The sequence below is a fragment of the Cajanus cajan genome, chromosome 10 (assembly GCF_000230855.2).
Source record: "Cajanus cajan strain Asha chromosome 10, NIPB_CcT2T_4, whole genome shotgun sequence".
NCBI classification, from domain to species: Eukaryota; Viridiplantae; Streptophyta; class Magnoliopsida; order Fabales; family Fabaceae; genus Cajanus; species Cajanus cajan.
In genome coordinates, this window is record NC_138526.1 from 20,486,522 (window position 1) to 20,507,385 (window position 20,864).

The 20,864-nt window shown below is 30.7% G+C and overlaps 1 protein-coding gene across 1 annotated transcript in view; it reads right to left on the bottom strand.

Annotated features, from left to right (window-relative positions):
- Positions 1-590: 590 nt before the first annotated feature.
- LOC109807004 (uncharacterized) overlaps positions 591-20,864 on the bottom strand; it is a 45,890-nt gene continuing 25,616 nt past the window's right edge. Inside the window, exons 2-14 of the mRNA XM_083064718.1 lie at positions 7,135-7,200; positions 6,882-6,959; positions 6,702-6,755; positions 5,739-6,565; positions 4,683-4,866; positions 3,428-4,591; positions 1,739-2,842; positions 1,446-1,525; positions 1,286-1,363; positions 1,101-1,210; positions 897-981; positions 745-809; positions 591-654 (exon numbers count right to left, since the gene is read on the bottom strand). Of these exons, the coding sequence (XP_082920844.1) occupies positions 591-654; positions 745-809; positions 897-981; positions 1,101-1,210; positions 1,286-1,363; positions 1,446-1,525; positions 1,739-2,842; positions 3,428-4,591; positions 4,683-4,866; positions 5,739-6,565; positions 6,702-6,755; positions 6,882-6,959; positions 7,135-7,200 (3,959 nt within the window). The remainder of the gene's footprint in view (positions 655-744; positions 810-896; positions 982-1,100; positions 1,211-1,285; positions 1,364-1,445; positions 1,526-1,738; positions 2,843-3,427; positions 4,592-4,682; positions 4,867-5,738; positions 6,566-6,701; positions 6,756-6,881; positions 6,960-7,134; positions 7,201-20,864) is intronic.

Below are 20,864 nucleotides of genomic sequence, written 5' to 3' on the forward strand. Positions count from 1 at the left end.
CACCCAGAGTAAGGTTTCTCACTTCCCCCTTACCTGGATGAGCAGAAGACGAATGGTCTTGGTGTGATCTAAGATCGTTCATGAGTACTCTTCTCTTAGAGCTCTTTGTTTCTCCTCTTTTTTTCCCTAACCCTCCAGAACGCAAATGAGACAGATAGGGTTAACACTATCTGACTCCTTTCTTAAAATTAATCCATTGGGCTGGGTCAACCCAACCCATTTTCCTCCTCTTCTAATACACTTTTCTTTTTCCTCAAAATAATTAAATAAAATAAATACATGTATATTATAAAATATTTTTCCTCTATAATAACTAGCGGGGCCGAGGCACTTCGTGCCTCTATATGAAGTTTATCTCTAACTTTAAAATAATGCATGGATTGAATGAATTCATTGTTGACATATAATTGTATAAATAATTTTACACAATATAATATGATTAATTCAATCATTGTTCATTGATGAAGTGCATAATAATCAAAACATAATAGAAGGCGAATTCATATAAAAGAAAAATTTATGTTCTACATAGTTATATTTGTAATGATGGATTAAAATAATATATATAATAATCACATGCAATTTTTCCATCATAAATTTTTTTTAATAGGAAGATCAAATAATGATTTTGCTTCAGGACGATTTTTAGCTTCCCTGCAAATTATGAACGAAATTAACGAAATTAAATGTCAATAAATAATAAACATTTTAAATAATTAATAATTAAATTGCATAATGTCATACCTTTCGAGAATAAATTTTAATTCTTTATAAAATACATCATCCATAATTTCTTTAACTTTAAAAAACTGCATAAACAAATAATAGAGTGTCAAGTATCAATATGAGAGAGGTAATATTTGATGTAAATTTTTATAGGTTATGAAAAAAATTACCACAACCTCAAAAATGGAGATATCTTGTTTTGCATGAAAGTTGTTAATATGACAGATATTACTCGATCTTGCATTTTCAAGTGTCCTATTATTGTTAAAAATATGAGTTAGAATTGATTTAAATTAAGTAATAATACAACTATATTTTTATATATATGAAATTATCACATATAAAATATTTTTAGAACCATATTATTAAATTACCTTTCAAATTTTTGAGACAACAATTCTTTTTTCACCATTTTCCAAAGTTGGGTTTTATCTACTATTACTGTAGAACTCCACCCAATAGAATATATTTTTAAACGATGAACCTGCCACAAAGAAAATACAATTTAAATAAATAAGCAAGAACAAAATATGAAGACTAACCATGAATTAAATTGAACCTTGTTGTCAATGAGAGGAATTGTTGAGAGTGAATCATTGTCCTTCCAAATCTTCCATAATTTTTCAAAGTCATCCTCCTAGTAAATATAAGTAATATAATGAAAAATAGATGATAATAAAGTTTCATATTAAAAAGTGAATAAATATGTTATCACTTACCTTTTTGCCAAAATACATATTTAAATTCTTTCTATTGATCTCTTCATATAACTGGAGGATCTCCTTGAATCTTAATTTGACTGTAGATAAAAAAATAAATGAAACAAATTTTAGTTTTTGTATATCATTATCAAGTATTAATCTAAATCCATCATTATTATAAATTAAAAGGGGGCAACCCTGATTTTGAGATAACAAAATTTCTTTAAAAATAATATTTTTCGTAAAGTTTCCATCTTCCCCTTCAAGTTTTCCTTCTTTAATAAGAATTTTCTTTGAAGCTTGAGAAACACCTCTTGACAAAGCAACATATAATTGACCATGACTAAAAACATGTCGCGGAAGATAAATTCCAACATTGGGTATTGTTTGTCCCTCTGACTTAATCCGGGGCAAAAAAGATCTCTTTCCAGCATTATGACCTGTTAGGATTTCAACATCCAACATATTCATAAAGAATCCACGGCATAATAACCTTGTTCCATTACATAAGCCAGCTTTAGGATCTATGTTTCGCAACAACATCAATAGTGCATATTTTTTAACCTTCAGATTATGTGGTGGAAAACCACCTGGAGTAATAGAGTGCAAGTATTCTTGTTGATATAAGTTGTGTGTGTCCCCTTCAACCTCATCAAATGATAACAAATGTCGTTCTTCTCCTAGGAAATGGTTGATGATAATGTCATTAAGCTTTTGAACATCCTCATTTTTTGGTGTTAGTATGGCTTTTTCTACCATATAAGAAGCATTCCATGTATGAGATTCTAATTGTGGAAATGTGTCACGAATAAGTTTTTGTATTGAACTTTCCCCTTCCCATGTTATTTCAATTTGATGGGGTACTTTTACCATATCATCCAATTTGGTAGGTTCATTACCATCTCCAATGCGCATTAGATATTCTGCAAAATTAGGATCTTGTAATGATCTCATGTTTTGTCTCAAATGTAAAACCTTTGTGATAGGCCATAAATGAGACTTAACAATACATGCATATATCATTTGTGCCTTAGTACCCTTTGGAACAACAGGAAGCACCTGACGAAAATCCCCTCCCAATATCATAATTTTACCACCAAATGGAGCATTACAATCTAGAAGATCCTTTAATGATCTGTCTAATGCTTCCAAAGCATATCTATTTGTCATGGGTGCTTCATCCCAAATGATTGCTGTGGTTTCTCTAATTAGTTTCGCAAGATCAGACTGTTTACTTATAGAACAAAATGAATCTGCCTCTACATTGATTGGTATCTTAAATCTAGAATGTGCAGTTCGACCACCAGGTAATAGTGTGGCAGCTATACCAGATGAGGCAGTTGCTAAAACAATTTGTCCCTTGCTTCTCACATTTGCAATTAAAGTGCGATAAAGGAATGTTTTGCCTGTTCCTCCTGGTCAATCCACAAAGAAAACTTGACTTTGTTTATTATTGATAACATCCATAATGGCATTAAATGCACTTAATTGATCATTATTTAATTTAATCACAGATTCTAAATCTTCATTATCTACCTGGATGGATAACTCCTCTTGTATAACCCTTGGCATCAAAGAACTATGAGTATTCTCCATTGTTATTGTTGGTAAATCATAATCTGTGATTTGTTTTCCATGTTGAATCAAAAGGTCATTCAAATCCTTTAATAACATGTTAATGAAACCTGTTGTCGGAGCAACGCTTGTTGAAGGATAGTCTTCCATCATGTAGGTGTAAAAATCATCCCAGAGTTGTCTAACATTGGTGGGTTCACAAAAGATTAATATAGTTACAAACAAACTCCTTAAAGCATAAGGCATTCGTAGACTTGATGCTTCAACTAAGCATTCATGAATACTATTATCACTTTCTAAAAAGCCTCAATGCTCAGCCGCTTTCTTGAATGTGGTAAAACATGTTCCATTTGGTGAAAGCATATCTTCCCAACTCATTGAACCTTTTAAATGAGATAACAGAACGCGTAGGTAGAATTTTTCACCTTCTGAAGGAGATACTGTATAAATCCTACCAATGACTTTCTTTGGTGACCTTCTTCGATACCATTCCTTATCCCCCCTATACCAATAATAATGTTCTGGAATCTCTCTGTACAAATAACCCCTTGAATTTGGATCTCCGCGATTTAGGGCAAAGAACTGTGTCAACATTGTTTTGGAGTTATGGTCATTGTTTAGAACATCAGTGATTGTTTGATGATTATAAAATCGCACTTGCTGGCGATTTAGTAAGTGAATTTGTAATCTTTCAACAGATGGATATATTCGATAAAGAGTAAATCTAAATATCTTCCACAAAGCTTCTGGAGCACAAATCCATCTTGCATCAATATATTGTTGAACCTCATCTAAATTTGAACCTCTACACACCTCCATTGATATTCGATCTGGACCTTTGTAGACATATTTATATAAATACTTAATACTTTTGATGCTACTACATACTTCCACATTTATATGATAGTTGTACTTTAAGAGTAACCAAGGGTTATAAGGAACCACCCATCTGTTATCAATAGTGACATTTCTATTAACAGATACTGGGTGGTTAAATTGTCTTATATATTGTGGGTATGAATCATGTCCTTGGCGTGTCTCTTGGTAAAATTGTTTTGAATACATTTTTTTGCACTGACCATTCTTCATACATGGAGAATTGAGATTCAAAGTTTCGCAAGGCCCATGAATCATGTGCTTTAGTACAACTTCATGCAATTGTGGTTCATCTTCAAATTTAGGTATTTCTGCCCTCACAACGCTATCATAATCTTCAGGGTCACGTAATTTGTCATTACTTTCTAAGATCAACAACATATGTACATGTGGCAGTCCACGCTTTTGAAATTTTGTCACATACATGTAACTTTTTACCTTTCCAATGACCCCTTTATTAATCACATCCTCCTTCAATTGCCCAAATTTTGATCGAAATATTCTTGTTAGCAAGTCTAGACGATCTGGTGGTGTTTGATGAGGGCCTAGTTGAGATGATATTTCGCTCCAAGAAGGATTACATGTCATTGTGAGGAAAATGTCCGGTTTACCATCATTAAGCACAATAGCCATTCCATCTTCATAACGTTGTGTCAAGTCACGACGACTACCAATAAATGATGATGGTAATATTGTTCGTTGACCGATATTTTCTACAATAATAATTTTAATTTGTTAGTTTTGGTAAACCAGAATGAAAATTATTGAAATAAATATTACATTCATAAATATTATGTGGATTACCTCTCATAGTTTCTCCTTCATGTAAAGCATCTTGCAAACCTTGGTATACTTCAGCACGAATATTATTTTGATGGTTTCGAATCCACCTTAACCTCCCTAATTCAATTTTTACATAATTGTCTACAACATATTGTTGTAAAAGTCTACCAAACTTTAACAATGTAGATTGATCATTTGGACGAATCTACAACACAAGTATTAGTTAGCATTTCATAATTTTATTTTTACAGATATTTTTATAGCATATAGGAAAAATACCTGAAGGATGCACTAGTGGAAAATTAGCATATTACGTCACCCCTTTTACGTCAGAAATACAAAAATTCGACGTAAAAAAAAGCGGTGGCATTTTTGTAATTTTTGCAAAATTTTTTACGTCGGACCTGGTAGGGTCCGACGTAAAAAGTCCAATCTACATCGGAGGTGTGTTGTGTCCGACGTAGATTGGACTTTTTACGTTGGACCCTACCAGGTCCGACGTAAAAAAGGACGCAAATTTGAATAAGAGAGCGCGAGGCACACCGCGCCTATTCACTCTTCATCACTTTTCATTTTTTTCTCTCTAAACCCTCTCCCTCTCCTTTGTTACTGAATCGTTTTTTTGTCTTTTGCAGAGGAATGAACTCTTTGTGACTCATTTGCACATTGTTGCTGCTTCTTAGGTATGAATCAAGGTTTCGTTAGCACTTTTCTACTTCGCATTGCTACTCTGGCTATCTGTTTTATTTGATTTTTTGGTTGTTCTATTTGTGTAGGTAGTTATACGAAGCTGAAGGGCTTGTTCTGCAAGCAGAACGGGCCGTTCTACTTGCAGAACAGGCCGTTCTGCTGACATTTTTATGTTTTTTTTTTATTTTTTTTCCTACTTTTTTACGTCGGATGTCTTAATGTCCGACGTAAATTTACGTCGGTTTTGAAGATCCGACGTAAAATTTACGTCTCCCGCTTCTACGTCGGTACGTTTTCTGACGTAAAAAGCTGAAAATGTCCGACGTAATACACCTCTTTTGTACTAGTGATGTAATTATAATATTCTCGACATGAGATATTTTGTACATTATCATTTTTGGTGTTGAAATCCCAACCATATGTCCCAAATGGTAATAACAAAGGATATTGCAGTGGATCATAATAGCCTACTGTTTCTTGAATGTTCACCAAATTACCATCATGACTGACCAAATTGATATCTCGTCCACGTGACATTGATTCTATATCTCCACCAACAATAATTGCGGCAACTTGTGAAGCGGTTGAAAGATGATATTGTGGTTGATTATCAGGACATTCTTTAATAAGTAGACTACATTCGTGAACATTTGATCGTAGTGCAAGTTGTTTAAATACATGCACAAAAGGATTGCACTGATGTAGTAGTTGTTGCAACTTAGAAACTATGGATTCATGAAGTTGGGGGTTTTCAAGCATCCTATTTTGTAATTCATGATCTGTGTCATAGATGTACAATTGCAAGAATCGTGGCCTACAACCCTCATTTGGATAGAATCCTCCAATGTTGTGATATATTGATCCTTGAGCACGAAAACTATATATACCACATCCATTTGGTCCAAAATTTTTATCAAGATGAACACCAAGTGAAGTGAATGAAAGTACATGGTTATAACTTCTAATATGTTTTCTAAAATGTTTCCCTTCAGATGTAGAGTCCAGAAAAATATCAAGCAACTCTTTGGGAGCATTAATTAGTGTAAAATTCATTTTTCCACCAGAGCAGCACATATCTTTTGATTCATGATAAAATAGTTGTGCTTGACATCGTCTACATGTACTTGGAGTTGGTAATTGAGAATTAGTCATTCTCATGGTATTTTGAAATTTTCGAGCACTATTATGTGCTCGTAAAAATTCAGATGGCAATTCTGCGTTATTTAAGAAAGTGATAATGGATTTTAATAAAAGTAAAACAATATATATACGTGTGTGTTGCATAGTATATGGTAATTAATAAATAAAAATACTACAAAATAATAGGGGTCATAAAGAAATTGTGTGTACCTTGAATATTTGGTTCTATAGTATTCCCATTTTGCATTTCCACTTCCATGAAATCTGTATTATTGTAAATAAAAAAAATAGCATTCATAAATTGTAAATTTATGTTTATGATATGTTAAGTGAATAAATTTTTTGAATATATATGATAGTTATTCATAATGGTATTTAATTTGCACTAACCATTACCATTGTTATTAATATGTATATTACTCGGCCCTGCTTCATTGTCATTTGTTCCTTGAAACCTTGTTGGATCATCTGCATTTTTATAAAATAGAAAAAAAAAAAAGTAAATGTGTCCATACCAGAATTATAATGAATTTATTAAAATAATTAAATAAATATAAAATTTCAATAGATAATTTTACCAAATTTTTTGTCAAATAAAAGAAATAAACAATTATGAATATATTTGAAATTCATGATTACTAACCATGAATTATGTGATCAATATTTCTGATACTCGGTCCTGCTTCATTGTCATTTGTTCCTTGAAACCCTGATGAAGAAAAGTGAAATTGTAAATGTTTAGTAAAAAATAATAATAACTTCACCAAAAAGAAAAAATAGTTTTGCAAAAATATATTAAAAAATTTATACACAACTAACCATGACCAACGTGACCAATAATTGAAAAACTGACATTTGTTTGATTGTTACGTATTCTTTGAAACGTAGTCGACCGAGCTAATTATCGTACATATGTCAGTCTTTTTCTGCTATTGTAAATTGCATTTGTGGAATGTTGAAAGGTTATGTTTGGCAAATTATTTAACATCTCTGTGGTTGTACACATATGTGAATTAGATGGATGAGTTGTTGAACATGATGTGTGTACTTGATTTTGTTGTTGTCTCCTTTGTTGGTAATTTGTACGTCGCCTAGACAATTGTTGTTGTCTTTAATCCATGTTCATTCGATTTCTTCTATTTCTATAGTTTTGTCTCCATCTTTCTCGTTGTTGTTCTTGTTGTTGACCATTTGAATTTGGTATATTGTTATATAGACATCTGTCAAATAGCATTTGTGGACAATTATATATTGAATTCTTATTAAGTAATAAATAAAATAAATAAATAAATGTAATAATCACTATTATTAAATATTAAATAAATGGTGAAACTATTATTTTGTTAAACAGATAAAGTGTAGGTTTCCATATAGTACAAAATAGGTACAATATTAATTTTAAATTTGAAGATAAAATTCATATAGGGTCACGAATTGCTTAGGCACCGCAAATATATATATATATCTTATTATAAATAAAATATTTTATTAAAAATATTCTAAATAAAATATTTTATTAAAAATATAAAAAAAATATGACTATAAAGAGTTGAAAAGTAATAAATTAATACAATTACATTAAGAATATGAGTAAAAAAGTACCAAATAAATAAGCAACGGTTGTTATGATATTAACAAAATAAGTTGAGAAATTAACATGGTTTCATGGTAAAAACGGATTAAATTTGAGAAAAACATTTTATTTATTATTTTTAAGTTTAATTATATATATATAGTTATTTAAAAATAATTAGTTAACATTATTTATTTACCAAATTAGCAAATTTAATATTTATTGTATAAATTATTAAGATAATTACATGGTATAAAAATGACTAAACTTAATAATTTATTGTAGAATTATTTTGAATTCTAATTTATAAAAATTTTAAAATAAATCAAATTTTATAATTAATAATTTTACTTTATTATTTAAAATTTTTGAATAAATTTATTTGATTCTAAGTTTTAAAATGAAGATTTGAAAATTTCACAATATTAAAAATGGAATAAAATTCAGTGTTAGGCATAATTTAAATTTGAATTTTTAATAGGTATTTTAAATTTAAAATCGTTGAAAAAATAATGGAAAAAAAATAGAGATCATTGTTAAAAAGGTCTAAACTTACATACATAGTTAATAAAATTTATAAAATAATTAATTGTTGGAAGTTATAGTTAGTTATTGTTTTCTCTTTAGTATGCAAAATACCAACTATTGAGACCCAAAAAAATGCCAACAATGATGAAGATTCCGAAGAGAGGAATAATACGAACCTTACAGTCGTGGATCCGGAATTGATAAAGCCTAATTTCGTTGGCCTTCAAGAAATCAGATGTGGACCCTGGATACGGTTCAAGACACAAACAAACATTAGGCTTTTAAATTAAGTATAAATTACATTTATATCCATTAAAGTTTTGGGAAATTGTATATGTACTTACTTTAATTGTTTAAAAATTAGTATATTAATTAAGTCATACATTACTGAAACCTATGTTATTGGTTTAATTATTTTAAAAATATTACATTAGATCATAAAAAGGTAGTTATTCCCAACAAATCTCAAAATGTTCACAGAGTATGTTAACAATCCCTAATGTACACTAACATTGTATAATTCACAGATTTTCACCAAAAATCACAAACAAATGATACAGACAATAACCGATAATAAAAAATGCAAAACTATCAAAATATCATTTTGAGTCCTTACATGCGATGAATTTGTAAGTAAAAGAAAGTAAAAGGAAAAGCATAACATGCGAATATATCATAGTTATGAAAATAAGATAATCCATTAAAAAAAAATTTACAACTTCACATCGTGAAAGGGATCGCATCATCCTGTATGAAAATATAGGACCGAAAAATAGAAATGCCAAAATTATTTTTTTAATAAAATAAAGTAACGTAGCAAATTTAAAGTCACGTATCAAAAATTCAAGTAAATGAATGAGTGAATGCACACACAAATGAAACAAAAGCAAAGACTAAATTTGACTTCATGTGTGATGTGTATGAATGCACGTATCAATCACAAATTGGCATGCACTTTAAAAAATATATATATGTTATAACATTCAAGCACCAAAAATAAATTTAAACAAAATAAAAACACTGTATGTGCTTTTATTATGACAAACACAGAGACATAGGGATAAAAACCTTAGTGTGAAAACGGTGCATTTCACGTTTGAATCATCCTAGAGTTGAAATAGTTTTCCTTATAAAGCACAAAGACGTACTTAAAAATAGCGATAGATTTGTATGTAGTGAGGCAGAGAAGAGCCCAGTATTTAGTGAAGTAACGCATTCACGATTCACGAATTAGGATCCCATTCACGATACTAAAGTAATTATTCCATTTTTTGTCTACTTTTTAATCCATTGATATTTTCTATTATTTATTTCACATATAAGAAGGATTTTAAATAAAAGTCACTATTGAGAATATCTTCATGATTCACGTTAAATTTCTAAACTTTCCTTTAATTTTATTTAACAACCATAATATGTGTCATTAAATAATAACTATTTTTTTATAACTAAATTAATTACATACGTTTATGTAATTAATAAAGTCAATGTATTTCTCAATTTTAGATATTTTTTTTACAATGATTTTTTTTGTGTATTATTTTTACAAAGAATTTAATTTTACTCAAGTTATTAAAAATTTTAATTTAAAATATCTGTATTTTCTGAATTCATTTTATCCTGTTGAAATTATAAAAAAAAAGCATATTTAAACTTACTATCTTAATAGATTTAAAAATTTAAATATATAACTATATTTTATTCAAAATTCAAATTTAATATATGCCTAATTTTAAATTGTAAATTTTAAAATTTAAATTTTAAAATTTAAATTTTAAAATTTAAATTTTAAAATTTAAATTCTAAATTTCAAATGTTAAATTTTAACTTTTAAAATTTAAAATTTAAAATTTAAAATTTAAATTTTTGATTTTTGATTTTAGATTTTAGATTTTAAATTTTAAATTTTAACGGTTCGTTTATTGATTTAATTCCCTTATTAATAAATTTAATTGCAATAATTTTATATTCCAATTAAATTTGTTTATTAACTTTATACAATGTAAGTTAAATATTTGAATGTTCATTTATTATAAAATTTAATCATGGAATAATTTATTTATTCAACAAATAATCTATTATGTATTTAAATTGTATAAAAAAATCTATACTATATAATATACGTACTAAAATAAAAATTAAACCAAATCTTGAATTCAAGCCATCTTTATCAAAATGAAGACTTTATTAAAATTATGAGTGAAGTTACTAAAATAAATAGTTATTAATAAAGTTGATAAATATATGATATTATTTTTGGAAATATTTCCCTGAAATTTTTTTAGTAGAATTTCAGTCTTTATTTAAAAGTAAAAAGGAGAAAATAAAATAATAAAAAAAGCATGAAGTTTTGATGACCAAGATTTTTGATCGAAAAATGTAACGGTATTATTTATAAATAATAATAAAAAGATACACATAAGTATTTTTTGTAAAATTTAAAGCATATATTAAATAATAAATTAATAAAAGACAATAGTTTTATTCACATGAAAGTTAAACTGCGTTCTTTTTTTTTTATTTTTATTAAAGAAATAGTTATTTCTGTAAGTTGTAACTACTTTTTTCTCTTTTGGCGATTTAGTTTTCACTGCATGCAACCACATTCTTTAAAGTTTCAAACTTGGTCATGCAACTTTTATCATTTTTACCAGGATTAATTAGGTTTATAATTGTTACTATGCATCACATTATTTTCTTTCTATTTTTTTATTTTTTATTTTACTTTGGTTTTGTAGTAAAATTTTAAATGTATTTATGTAAATTTAAATGTATTAAATGTAGAAATTTATTAAAATATGATTTTATATTCAAAATTTTAAAGCTATTAAGATAGTAAAGTTAGTAAATTCAAAATTTTTAATATTTGTAAATGGAGAAAATGAATTTGGAAAATAGAGATAGGTAAAACTTGGATTTTTAAAAATTTGATTAAAATTAAAATCATTTTAAAGTTAATACTGAGAGAAAATCATTGTAAAAAAAAGAGTAAACATGAGAAATACATTCAATGTTTATAAATAATTTAATTTCAAAAAATTATTATTATTTAATGGAACATATTTTTTATTTTTTAAATTAATTAGAAGTAAACTTTTGAAATTTAACATGCAACATGAAGATATTGTCGAGTTTGGTTTTGATATAAAATTCTTATTATATGTGGAAAAAAATAGAAAATATTAATGGTAGAAAAACAAAAGAAAAAAAAAATAAAGGAATTACTTTAGTAGAATTAGATGGGACTATTGCAAAATATCATATTGAAAGTATTGTTCTTCAGCGTGTTTTAATATATCCTAAAATTTAAATAGAAAAAGAAAAAAAGAAATTCATAAAAAAAATGTTTCTGGATAAAGGGATCAAGATTCTAGGGGCGAAATCTCAGGATGGGGTTACATGTTTAAAGCAAAGTTTTGATTTTTATTTTTGGGAAAAAAATAGAAAAACTGAATTGAATGAATAAACGGACGGTGAATAATTGATTTGATTCTTCTGTGAAAGGAAACAGAAACCGAAACAGGACATGGGCACAACCACACCATACCCAAAGAGAGAGAAAAAAAGGAGAAGATACAGCCTGTTTCTGTTTCTGAAAATTATCAACATAGAAAGCAAAGCACAAAATAGAGAGAATCTAGGTAGTATGAAACACCAAAAATGAATCTGATAATGTAAAAAGATGAAATTAAAAATGAAAGCATGCAATTCAATTGACGCAAGAAACCGAAAAAACGTAAATGTGAATAAAAAATTGAAATGGTTACAAAAAAAGAAAAAAAGGTTTTGCAATGCAATGAATGGATTTTTGTTAATTTTGAATTTGTTAATTACATTAATTTGTATATTAAATATAAAATATTAAAAATAATAATAATAATAATAATGAACCCTATTTTGTGGTCAAGTTCTGAATCTGATGTCGTTTGAAGTTTGAAAAGCTTCAACTGAGAATCAAACACCGATCGCACCCGACAGTTTATCTGAGTTGGTTATTAACACGCGTTCACACCGTGACGTCCATTTTTTGTTTCCAATCGCTCACTCTGTTCTTGTTCAACACCCTCCGAGGTTCTCTCTCTGGATTCTGATGCTTATTCCCATTTTTCCCTTCTTTTTCACTGCTTCTACAATCCCCTTTTGGATTTTCGCTCATTCCATTCCAACTTTTTTGTGATTTTGAAGTTTCTTGATACAGGACTTGCATAAGGACACGTGTCATTAGGAGATTTAATGAGTTGGTTAATTCTGTTAAACTTCCAGTTTGGGAAGTTGTTAGTCTGTTAGAGAATTGCTGCTATATAGCAGATTGTAAAGAATAGCTCGGGATAAGACAATGAAATCTGTGACACCCTTCTACCCCATAATAGATAAGTAACAACAATAAGAATAATTCAATAAATATAACATCAAGAAGGGTCCACATATTTTAATAAAAACTCATAGGTTCACAAGTCTTGAAATAAATAGAAATAATAATAATAATAATAATAAAGTTTTACTCTTAAAAGAAAATTATCAAGGTCTCTAAAGAAAAATGAAAGGGATCCAGAATTTACAAATATAAGGTGAATATAAAACTCCTAAAAATAAGTCTCCTCAAACGACAAATAACAATTCATAACTAAAGCATCCTAAATTCATGCCCCAATGTCACATCCTATCAGAGCGGAACCCTTTCCCTTTAGAACTCAACACTATGAGTGCCTTCATCTTCACCTAAAAGAAAACCACATAAAAACAGGACGGTGAGAGATAGATAACATCATATATGAACATAGAGCTACCCAATTCCCACCCCACACCGTGCACCAAAATATCATCATTAACTATAAACAACAAATACATCTCATATAATTACCAAACATCATTTTTTTTTTAATCATACAAGCTTTCATACACATGCTCACTATATGCTCATACACATCTCCTCTCCTAAGAGTCTCAACTTGGCACTCCGCACAATGGGCGTACCTCGTCAATTCCCTTAGTTGTTGCCAATGCGGGCATACTGTTCTCACACCCTCCCAGGGCCGGTATGTTGCACGGTTAAACACCCAGCGGCCCGTGCAAAGGCAATCCACCCACCGTTAAACCCTATATGGCCAGTGAGCTGCGCAGTTAAACACCCAACGGCCCACGCATGGAATGCCTCCCGTCATGGTCCCCCCTGTCTCAACCCCTCTCTGGGCCCAGGGTCCAATGCAATATAGCCACGTCTGGCTTCTCAAGCACCACATGCAACTCATAAGTCTCATGCAACTCATGCATCCCACGTAACTCATAATTAATGCATCTCCATTATATAACATCATCACATGTCAATAACAATCCATGCAATATCATCCTCACATGCTAGGTACCTATCATTAAGTTATCAACATCATAGATCACAAATTTCACATAATTCTTCACACACATCACAATATCTATGACATTCAGTTAATAATTTAACCATAACTCGAGATATACATATCCTTTCTAAGTGATCCCAACTCCATTAGAATCCTAACATCAATATCTACAACTTTCATGAAGAACACAAATCCTAATAAAGTCGTTTAGGTTACCATTCAGGGCTCACAAAAATTGATGTTGTGGTTCGCACACAGATTGGAAGGCTCAAATTGCAACTCACATAACTTGATCAAATATTAATATTTTTACACGATTCTTGTGTCTAAATGGTAGCCCCAGATGTCTAGTTTCTAAAAAAACAAACGGCACTCGATTTGGATAACTACACAGAAAGATATCACAAAATTACAAACGTATGTCGGGGTCCTGACGCCCGACGCCCAAAACTGGCGCTGAGCGCCCAAATCTCTGCCCAGACTCCTCTCTGTGAAATTAAACCTGCGTTTTAAGAGTTTCAACAAGGTTTTTACCAATTTTCACTACTTCTACACCCCGTTGGTTCAGTTTAACTCCATTTATATTCTTCATACGTTCCAAATCAATCCATACACATCTCAAGCCTCAAAAATTGGTTTCCATTGGTTTTACAAAAAAAAATCTAAACTCTTCTTAACACATAAAATTCAAGTCATCAAATTTAAGGATAAAGAATTAACAAGAAAGCCCCAATGGAATTCAAAGACAATTCAAGAAATAAGTTCTTCCAAATGAATTAAGAATTTAGAACATCGATTGCACAGATAATCGTTCAGAATTTTAAATAGAGTTCTTAGAGGGACTTAGGGATTGCCCTCACTACCCGAACACCCCTATATTCACATATGAAGAAACTCATCTCCCCCGTACCTGGATGAGCAGAAGATGAATGGTCTTGGTGTGATCTAAGATCGTTCCTGAGTACTCTTCCTTAGAGCTCTTTGTTTCTCCTCTTTTTTTCCCTAACCCTTCAGAACACAAATGAGGCAGATAGGGTTAACACCACCTGACTCCTTTCTTAAAATTAATCCATTGGACTGGGTCAACCCAACCCATTTTCCTTCTCTTCTAACCCACTTCTAATTTTCCTCAAAATAATTAAATAAAATAAATACATGTATATTATAAAATATTTTTTCTCTATAATAATAATATATTTCTGACCCTAAATATAATAATATAATTTCAATAACAAAATATCATATAAAATCAACCTTCTTTTAAAACATAAATATTTATTTAAAAATGCTAATAAAAATACTTATTTAATACGTACAAAATAATTGTCCAAAATAATAATTATTTAAAACGTACAAAATAATATTCCTCTATAATTATTAAAATAATTATGACCAAATACCATCTAATAATAATAATAATAATAATAATAATAATAATAACCTTTTTGAAAATTGGGGTGTTACAAAATCTCTGAAAATTCATATAATTCAATAAATTCTTCTTGTTCGGATTCCATTCAATTCTTTGGATTCCCTACCCTTCTTGGTTGTTCTTCGAGACAATTGATCCTCCTAGAAGAACCCTATCATTTCTTGACTGTCCCACTAACATTCGCAACGATTTTTTTTTATGGGTTTTCGTAAAAATTGGTTCTTTATATGTTTGTTTGGATGAAAATAGATATCATCACTTGAAAGGCCTTGACATTTTTCAACAGATGACAGTATCAATAAATTATACCCAAAAAAAATACTAAAAAATTTTACCCGGACATCACGGGCTAAATTTCACGTTGTCAGTTTGACCAATTTGAAGTTATATATGTCGAAACACCTATAATAGAAGATAATAAATGAGTACAACAATAAGCCAGAAGGAAGAAACAACAATTCGCATGAATTTTTAGGATAGGTTTTGGTTTGCCCAAACCAAAAACAAATTATCACGTACAACGATCAGTTATTGGGAGTTCAAGAGAAGTTATGAATGTGAGAGTAGTGGGTGGGTGTGGAAAGTGAAGGAGATGATAGCCACATGTATGATTTTAAAACCCAATTTTTTCTGTTTCCGGTTATATCCATATAAATTAAGGAAGACAACATATAGATAAAGGGTAAATTAGTCCTAAAATTTGTGGAAACCAAACTAAAGTATCCCCTTTATCTATTGTTATAGATAATATGTTTCTGACCCCAAAATATAATAATATAATATCAATAACAAAATATCATATAAAATCAACCTTCTCTTAAAACATATAAATATTTATTTAAAAAATGCTAATAAAAATACTTATTTAATACGTACAAAATAATTGTCCAAAACAATAATTATTTAACACGTACAAAATAATATTCTTCTATAATTATTAAAATAATTATGACCAAATACCATATAATAATAATAATAATAATAATAATAATAATAACCTTTTTGAAAACTGAGGTGTTACATTAGGGATCAATTAGTGAATGTTTGTGTGTTTAGTGAGATTGACCTTAGGATGTGATATCATCATATTGGAGTTGATGGTGAAAATATATCCAAGACAGCTTTACACTAAGTTATCTAAGTGTGATTTTTGATTGTATGAAGTGAGTTTTCTAGGTCCTGTAATTTCTAGCGGAGGTATAACATAGATCTACCTAAGGTAGAAGTTGTGCTTATGTGGGAGGCAACCAAGTCAGTTAGTGAGGTTAGGAGCTTCCTTAGATTGGTTGGGTACTATAGAAGATTCATAGAGAAAATTTCTAAGACAACATTACCTTTGAGTAGATTGACCAGGAAAGTGTTGTCTTTATGCGGGATAGTAAGTATGAGAGCAATTTCCAAACTCTTAAGGAAAGGTTGGCTAGTGTTAATATTACCGAATTTTAGTAAGTCTTTTGTGATGCTTCTAAGTTGGACTTGAGAGGAAATACCTTACCCATGACTTTAAGTTAGCGGTTGTAATATTTATATGAAGATTTGGAGACACTACCTATATGATTCTAAGCTTGAGGTATTTAGTGATCATAAGAGCCTTAAATATCTTTTGACCAAGGGAGTTGAATATGAGACAAAGGAGATAGTTGAAATTTCTTAAGGAATAAGATTTTGATCTTATTTGTTATTTGGGCAAAGCCAATGTGGTGACCAGTGTTTTTAGTAGGAAACCTTTACATTTATCTTCTCTTATGATTAGAGAGATGGATCTTTTGGCTCAAATTAGGGATTTAAGTTTGACTAGAGATATTACTCCTAGTAGTGTGAAACTAGGTATGACTCGGGCAACAAGTGGATCGTTGAAAGAAATTGGAGAAGCATAATTAGTTGATTCATTTTGGTGTCAAGATATGAGACTATAGGACAAGGTAATGGATAAGAGTTTGCCTTAGGTATAGATGGAGTAGTAAGACTTTGAGATCGAGCATGTGTACCTAGTGAACTTATGCTTAGGTGTTTGATCTTTGGAGAGAGGCATAGAAGTAAAACTAATATTGTGACAGATGCCTTGATTAGGATGACCATTCACCTATCATCTTTGATGATTTAAAGGTTGGATCTAATAGAAGAATTTAGAGACTTAAGCATGATGTGTGAGCTCACCCTTAAGAACATTGGATTGAGTATGTTGGAAAAGACTAATAGATTAATGGATGAGATTAGAGAAGCTCAGGAGTTAGATCCTTTCTTAGTAAACCAAGTGGAGAAGATTGGTAGAGGTATAGATAGCCTTACGAGTGGAAGTTGATGGTGTTTTGGGGTTCTAGGATAAAATCTATGTGCTTAGTAATCTCGAATTAAGGAAGATTATCTTAGAGAAAGGGCGTAAGAGTACTCTTAGCATTCATTTAGAAGTTACTAAGATGTATCAAAGTGATGCATCGAAAGCTTAGTGGCCTAAGGTGAAGAGAGGAGTAGAGTAATTTGTGTACTTGTGTTTAGTATGCTAGAAGTCTTGAGGAATTTTGCAGCCTTTAGACATCCCACTTTGGAAGTGGGACTCTGTATCTATGAACTTAGTTGTAGTTTTACCTTAAGATGCTTAAAAAATTTGATTCTTTTTGGGTTATAGTGGATAAACTCACCAAGGTGGCTCACCTTACCCCTATTGATATTAGATATTCTTTAGAGAGATTCATAGAGATGTACATTAGTGGGGTAGTGAAGTTATATGAATTTTCCTACTAGTAGAGTTTTCGAAAGGGGACTGGAGAGACTATGACTTACGAATTAGAAAGCAAGATGCGAGGAGCCCACCTATTTCTGTTTTCAGGTGAATTTCGGGGACGAAATTTCTAAAAGGAGGAGAGAATTGTAACAGCCCGATTTTCACAGATTATACGAAGGCCCAAAGCCCAATAAGGGTGATTTAGTAGCCAAGAACAGGTCGTTCCCAAACTGGAACAGGCCGTTTCAAACTACTAAGATTTCCTACAAATCTTAGTTGAGAACGAGGCGTTCCAAACGACCAAAAAGTCTTATAACCCTAGTTGGGAATGGGTCGTTCTAGTTTAAGAACGGGTCGTTCCAATCATGGTCATTATGGGTTAAAATGTCACCCCAAAATGGGCCGTTCTGGATGTGAAATTTTACACATGACGAAGAGTCCAGAACGGGCCATTCTGGATTTGAAACGGGTCATTCCGGCCAATCCTGATGCCTATAAATAGCACCCTCTAGCACTCCCAAAAACACACTTTTTCAGTTCTGACTTCTTTCAGTTCTGACTTCTTTTCCTTCTACATTTTCTGCAGACTGAGACGAACCTAGAGGAGGAGACCAACTAGATCCTGTTTTAATTTCAGCTACTGCTTATCGAGGTACGGGGGGAAAGGGAATTATTTGTATGCAAATTTACATAAGGGAATTGGGTAGAGGAGGAAGCTCATAGGATTATGAGTAATTTTATAATTATTTCTGTTTGAAAAATTATTGGTATTATGAGATTCTGTATGTATTTAGGATTATGAATATATGATTAATTTGTAAAAATGATGCTCTAGGAGAGAGAACGAAATCGTAGAAAAGTGCTTGTGAGTTAGGTTTTGGAAAAATTGGGGATTATACTATTTGAATTAAGATTCTATTAAATTGGTGATTCAATTGAGTTTTATATTAATTTATAAATATTATTGTTATATTATATGATAAAAATTGATGATCTAGATGTGGATTCATGGTGAATTGCTTGAGAGTTATGTGAACCACTATTTTGTGTGGACTTGTCCGTTTTGTGTATGTGATGCAGAATTGAGTTATGGAATGCGGTGTGATGTCTTGGTACAAATGTATATATTATATCTACCATTTTAAGTATTAAATTGATAATATGATGTGGCGAATGGGATATTATGACTTAATTGTTCAATTAATTATAATGTGAGTATGTTGACATGAAATGAGATGTTGTGATGAATGTGAATATGATTGTGGTTCCTCACACTAATGACCAAGGATGGCACGACCCTTGGGTAAGTGATGCTACAAGGACGATGTTACCTTGGCCTAGTATGGGATGTGTGAGGCAATTAACACATATCACTTATGTCAGATGTGACTTGGCCTTGACATAGTGTTAATTGTAAGATTTGTGTGGATTATGAATGTGAATATGATTGTGGTTCCTCACACTAATGACCAGGGATGGCACGACCCTTGGGTAAGTGATGCTACAAGGATGGCGTGACCTTGGCATAGTGTGGGATGTGTGAGGCAATAAACACATATCACTTATGTCTTGACATAGTGTTAATTGTAAGATTTGTGTGGATTATGAATGTGAATAGGATTGTGGTTCCTCACACTAATGACCAGGAATGACACGACCCTTGGGTAAGTGATGCTACAAGGAAGACGTGACCTTGGCATAGTGTGGGATGTGTGAGACAATTAACACATATCACTTATGTCAAATGTGGCTTGGCCTTGACATAGTGTTAATTGCAAGATTTGTGATGAATTGATGTGATTGTGAAATTGTGATGTGAAGTTGATGCATGATTGATAGAATTAGGACATATAGAGATGGTTGTAAATATTTCATTAAGTGATAAGATAATGTTGTGTTTTCCTTGTGTACTTTACATATAGATGTTTTCTTTTCTCACCGTACAATTTGTGAATGTTTTAGGTGAGGAAGACCTGGCTATGAGTGGCATCTAGAATGACAACAATTGAATTGTGGGTGTGCTCTGATATTGTGACATCGGGGCAGAGAATTTCTAGGACATGTATTTTTATTTATAATTGGAGTTATATTTATTCTTTTGAAAATAATTTATAAACTCTTATGTCTTATTTTCTAATTTTTATTTCTCAATTATTTTGGATATTGAATAACAGTTATGAAGATTTTATGCGAACCCCTTATTTCCTTAGTTTAATTACATTATTACGATATGCGTGTCAGGGTAGTAAAGGTGTCACATTAGGCATATATTTTTTGTGTTTTTTTAAAAACTATTCTTTTTATAAGAAAGAGACTAAAGGGCGTTTGATACACAACATATTTTTATATTCCTGAGAATCTTAAAGTAAAAAACCTTAGTTTCCTATTGATAGTTATTTTAAAATATATATTCCAAGAATGTAGTTTCCCGAATCATTTTTATCCCACTTTTCACAAAAACATTCACATGAAGAGGGTGGGAATCTAACTTTCCCAAGTTAAGGGAAAAATTTAATGTATATAAAAAGATCACAATATCTTTTTTAAAATAAAAAAAATCTCTCCCTTTCTTTCTCTCCTTCTATTTCTCTTTCTTTCTTTCTCTTTTTCCCTGTCCCTCTCTCTCTCTCTCTCTCTCTCTCCCTCTCTCCCTCGCCTTTTATTTCTCTTTCTTCTCTCTCTCCCTTTCCCTCTCTCTCTCTTCCTTTCTTCTTCTATTTCTTTTTCTCTGTTTCTCTCCTTATCTCTCTCATTCTCACTCCTC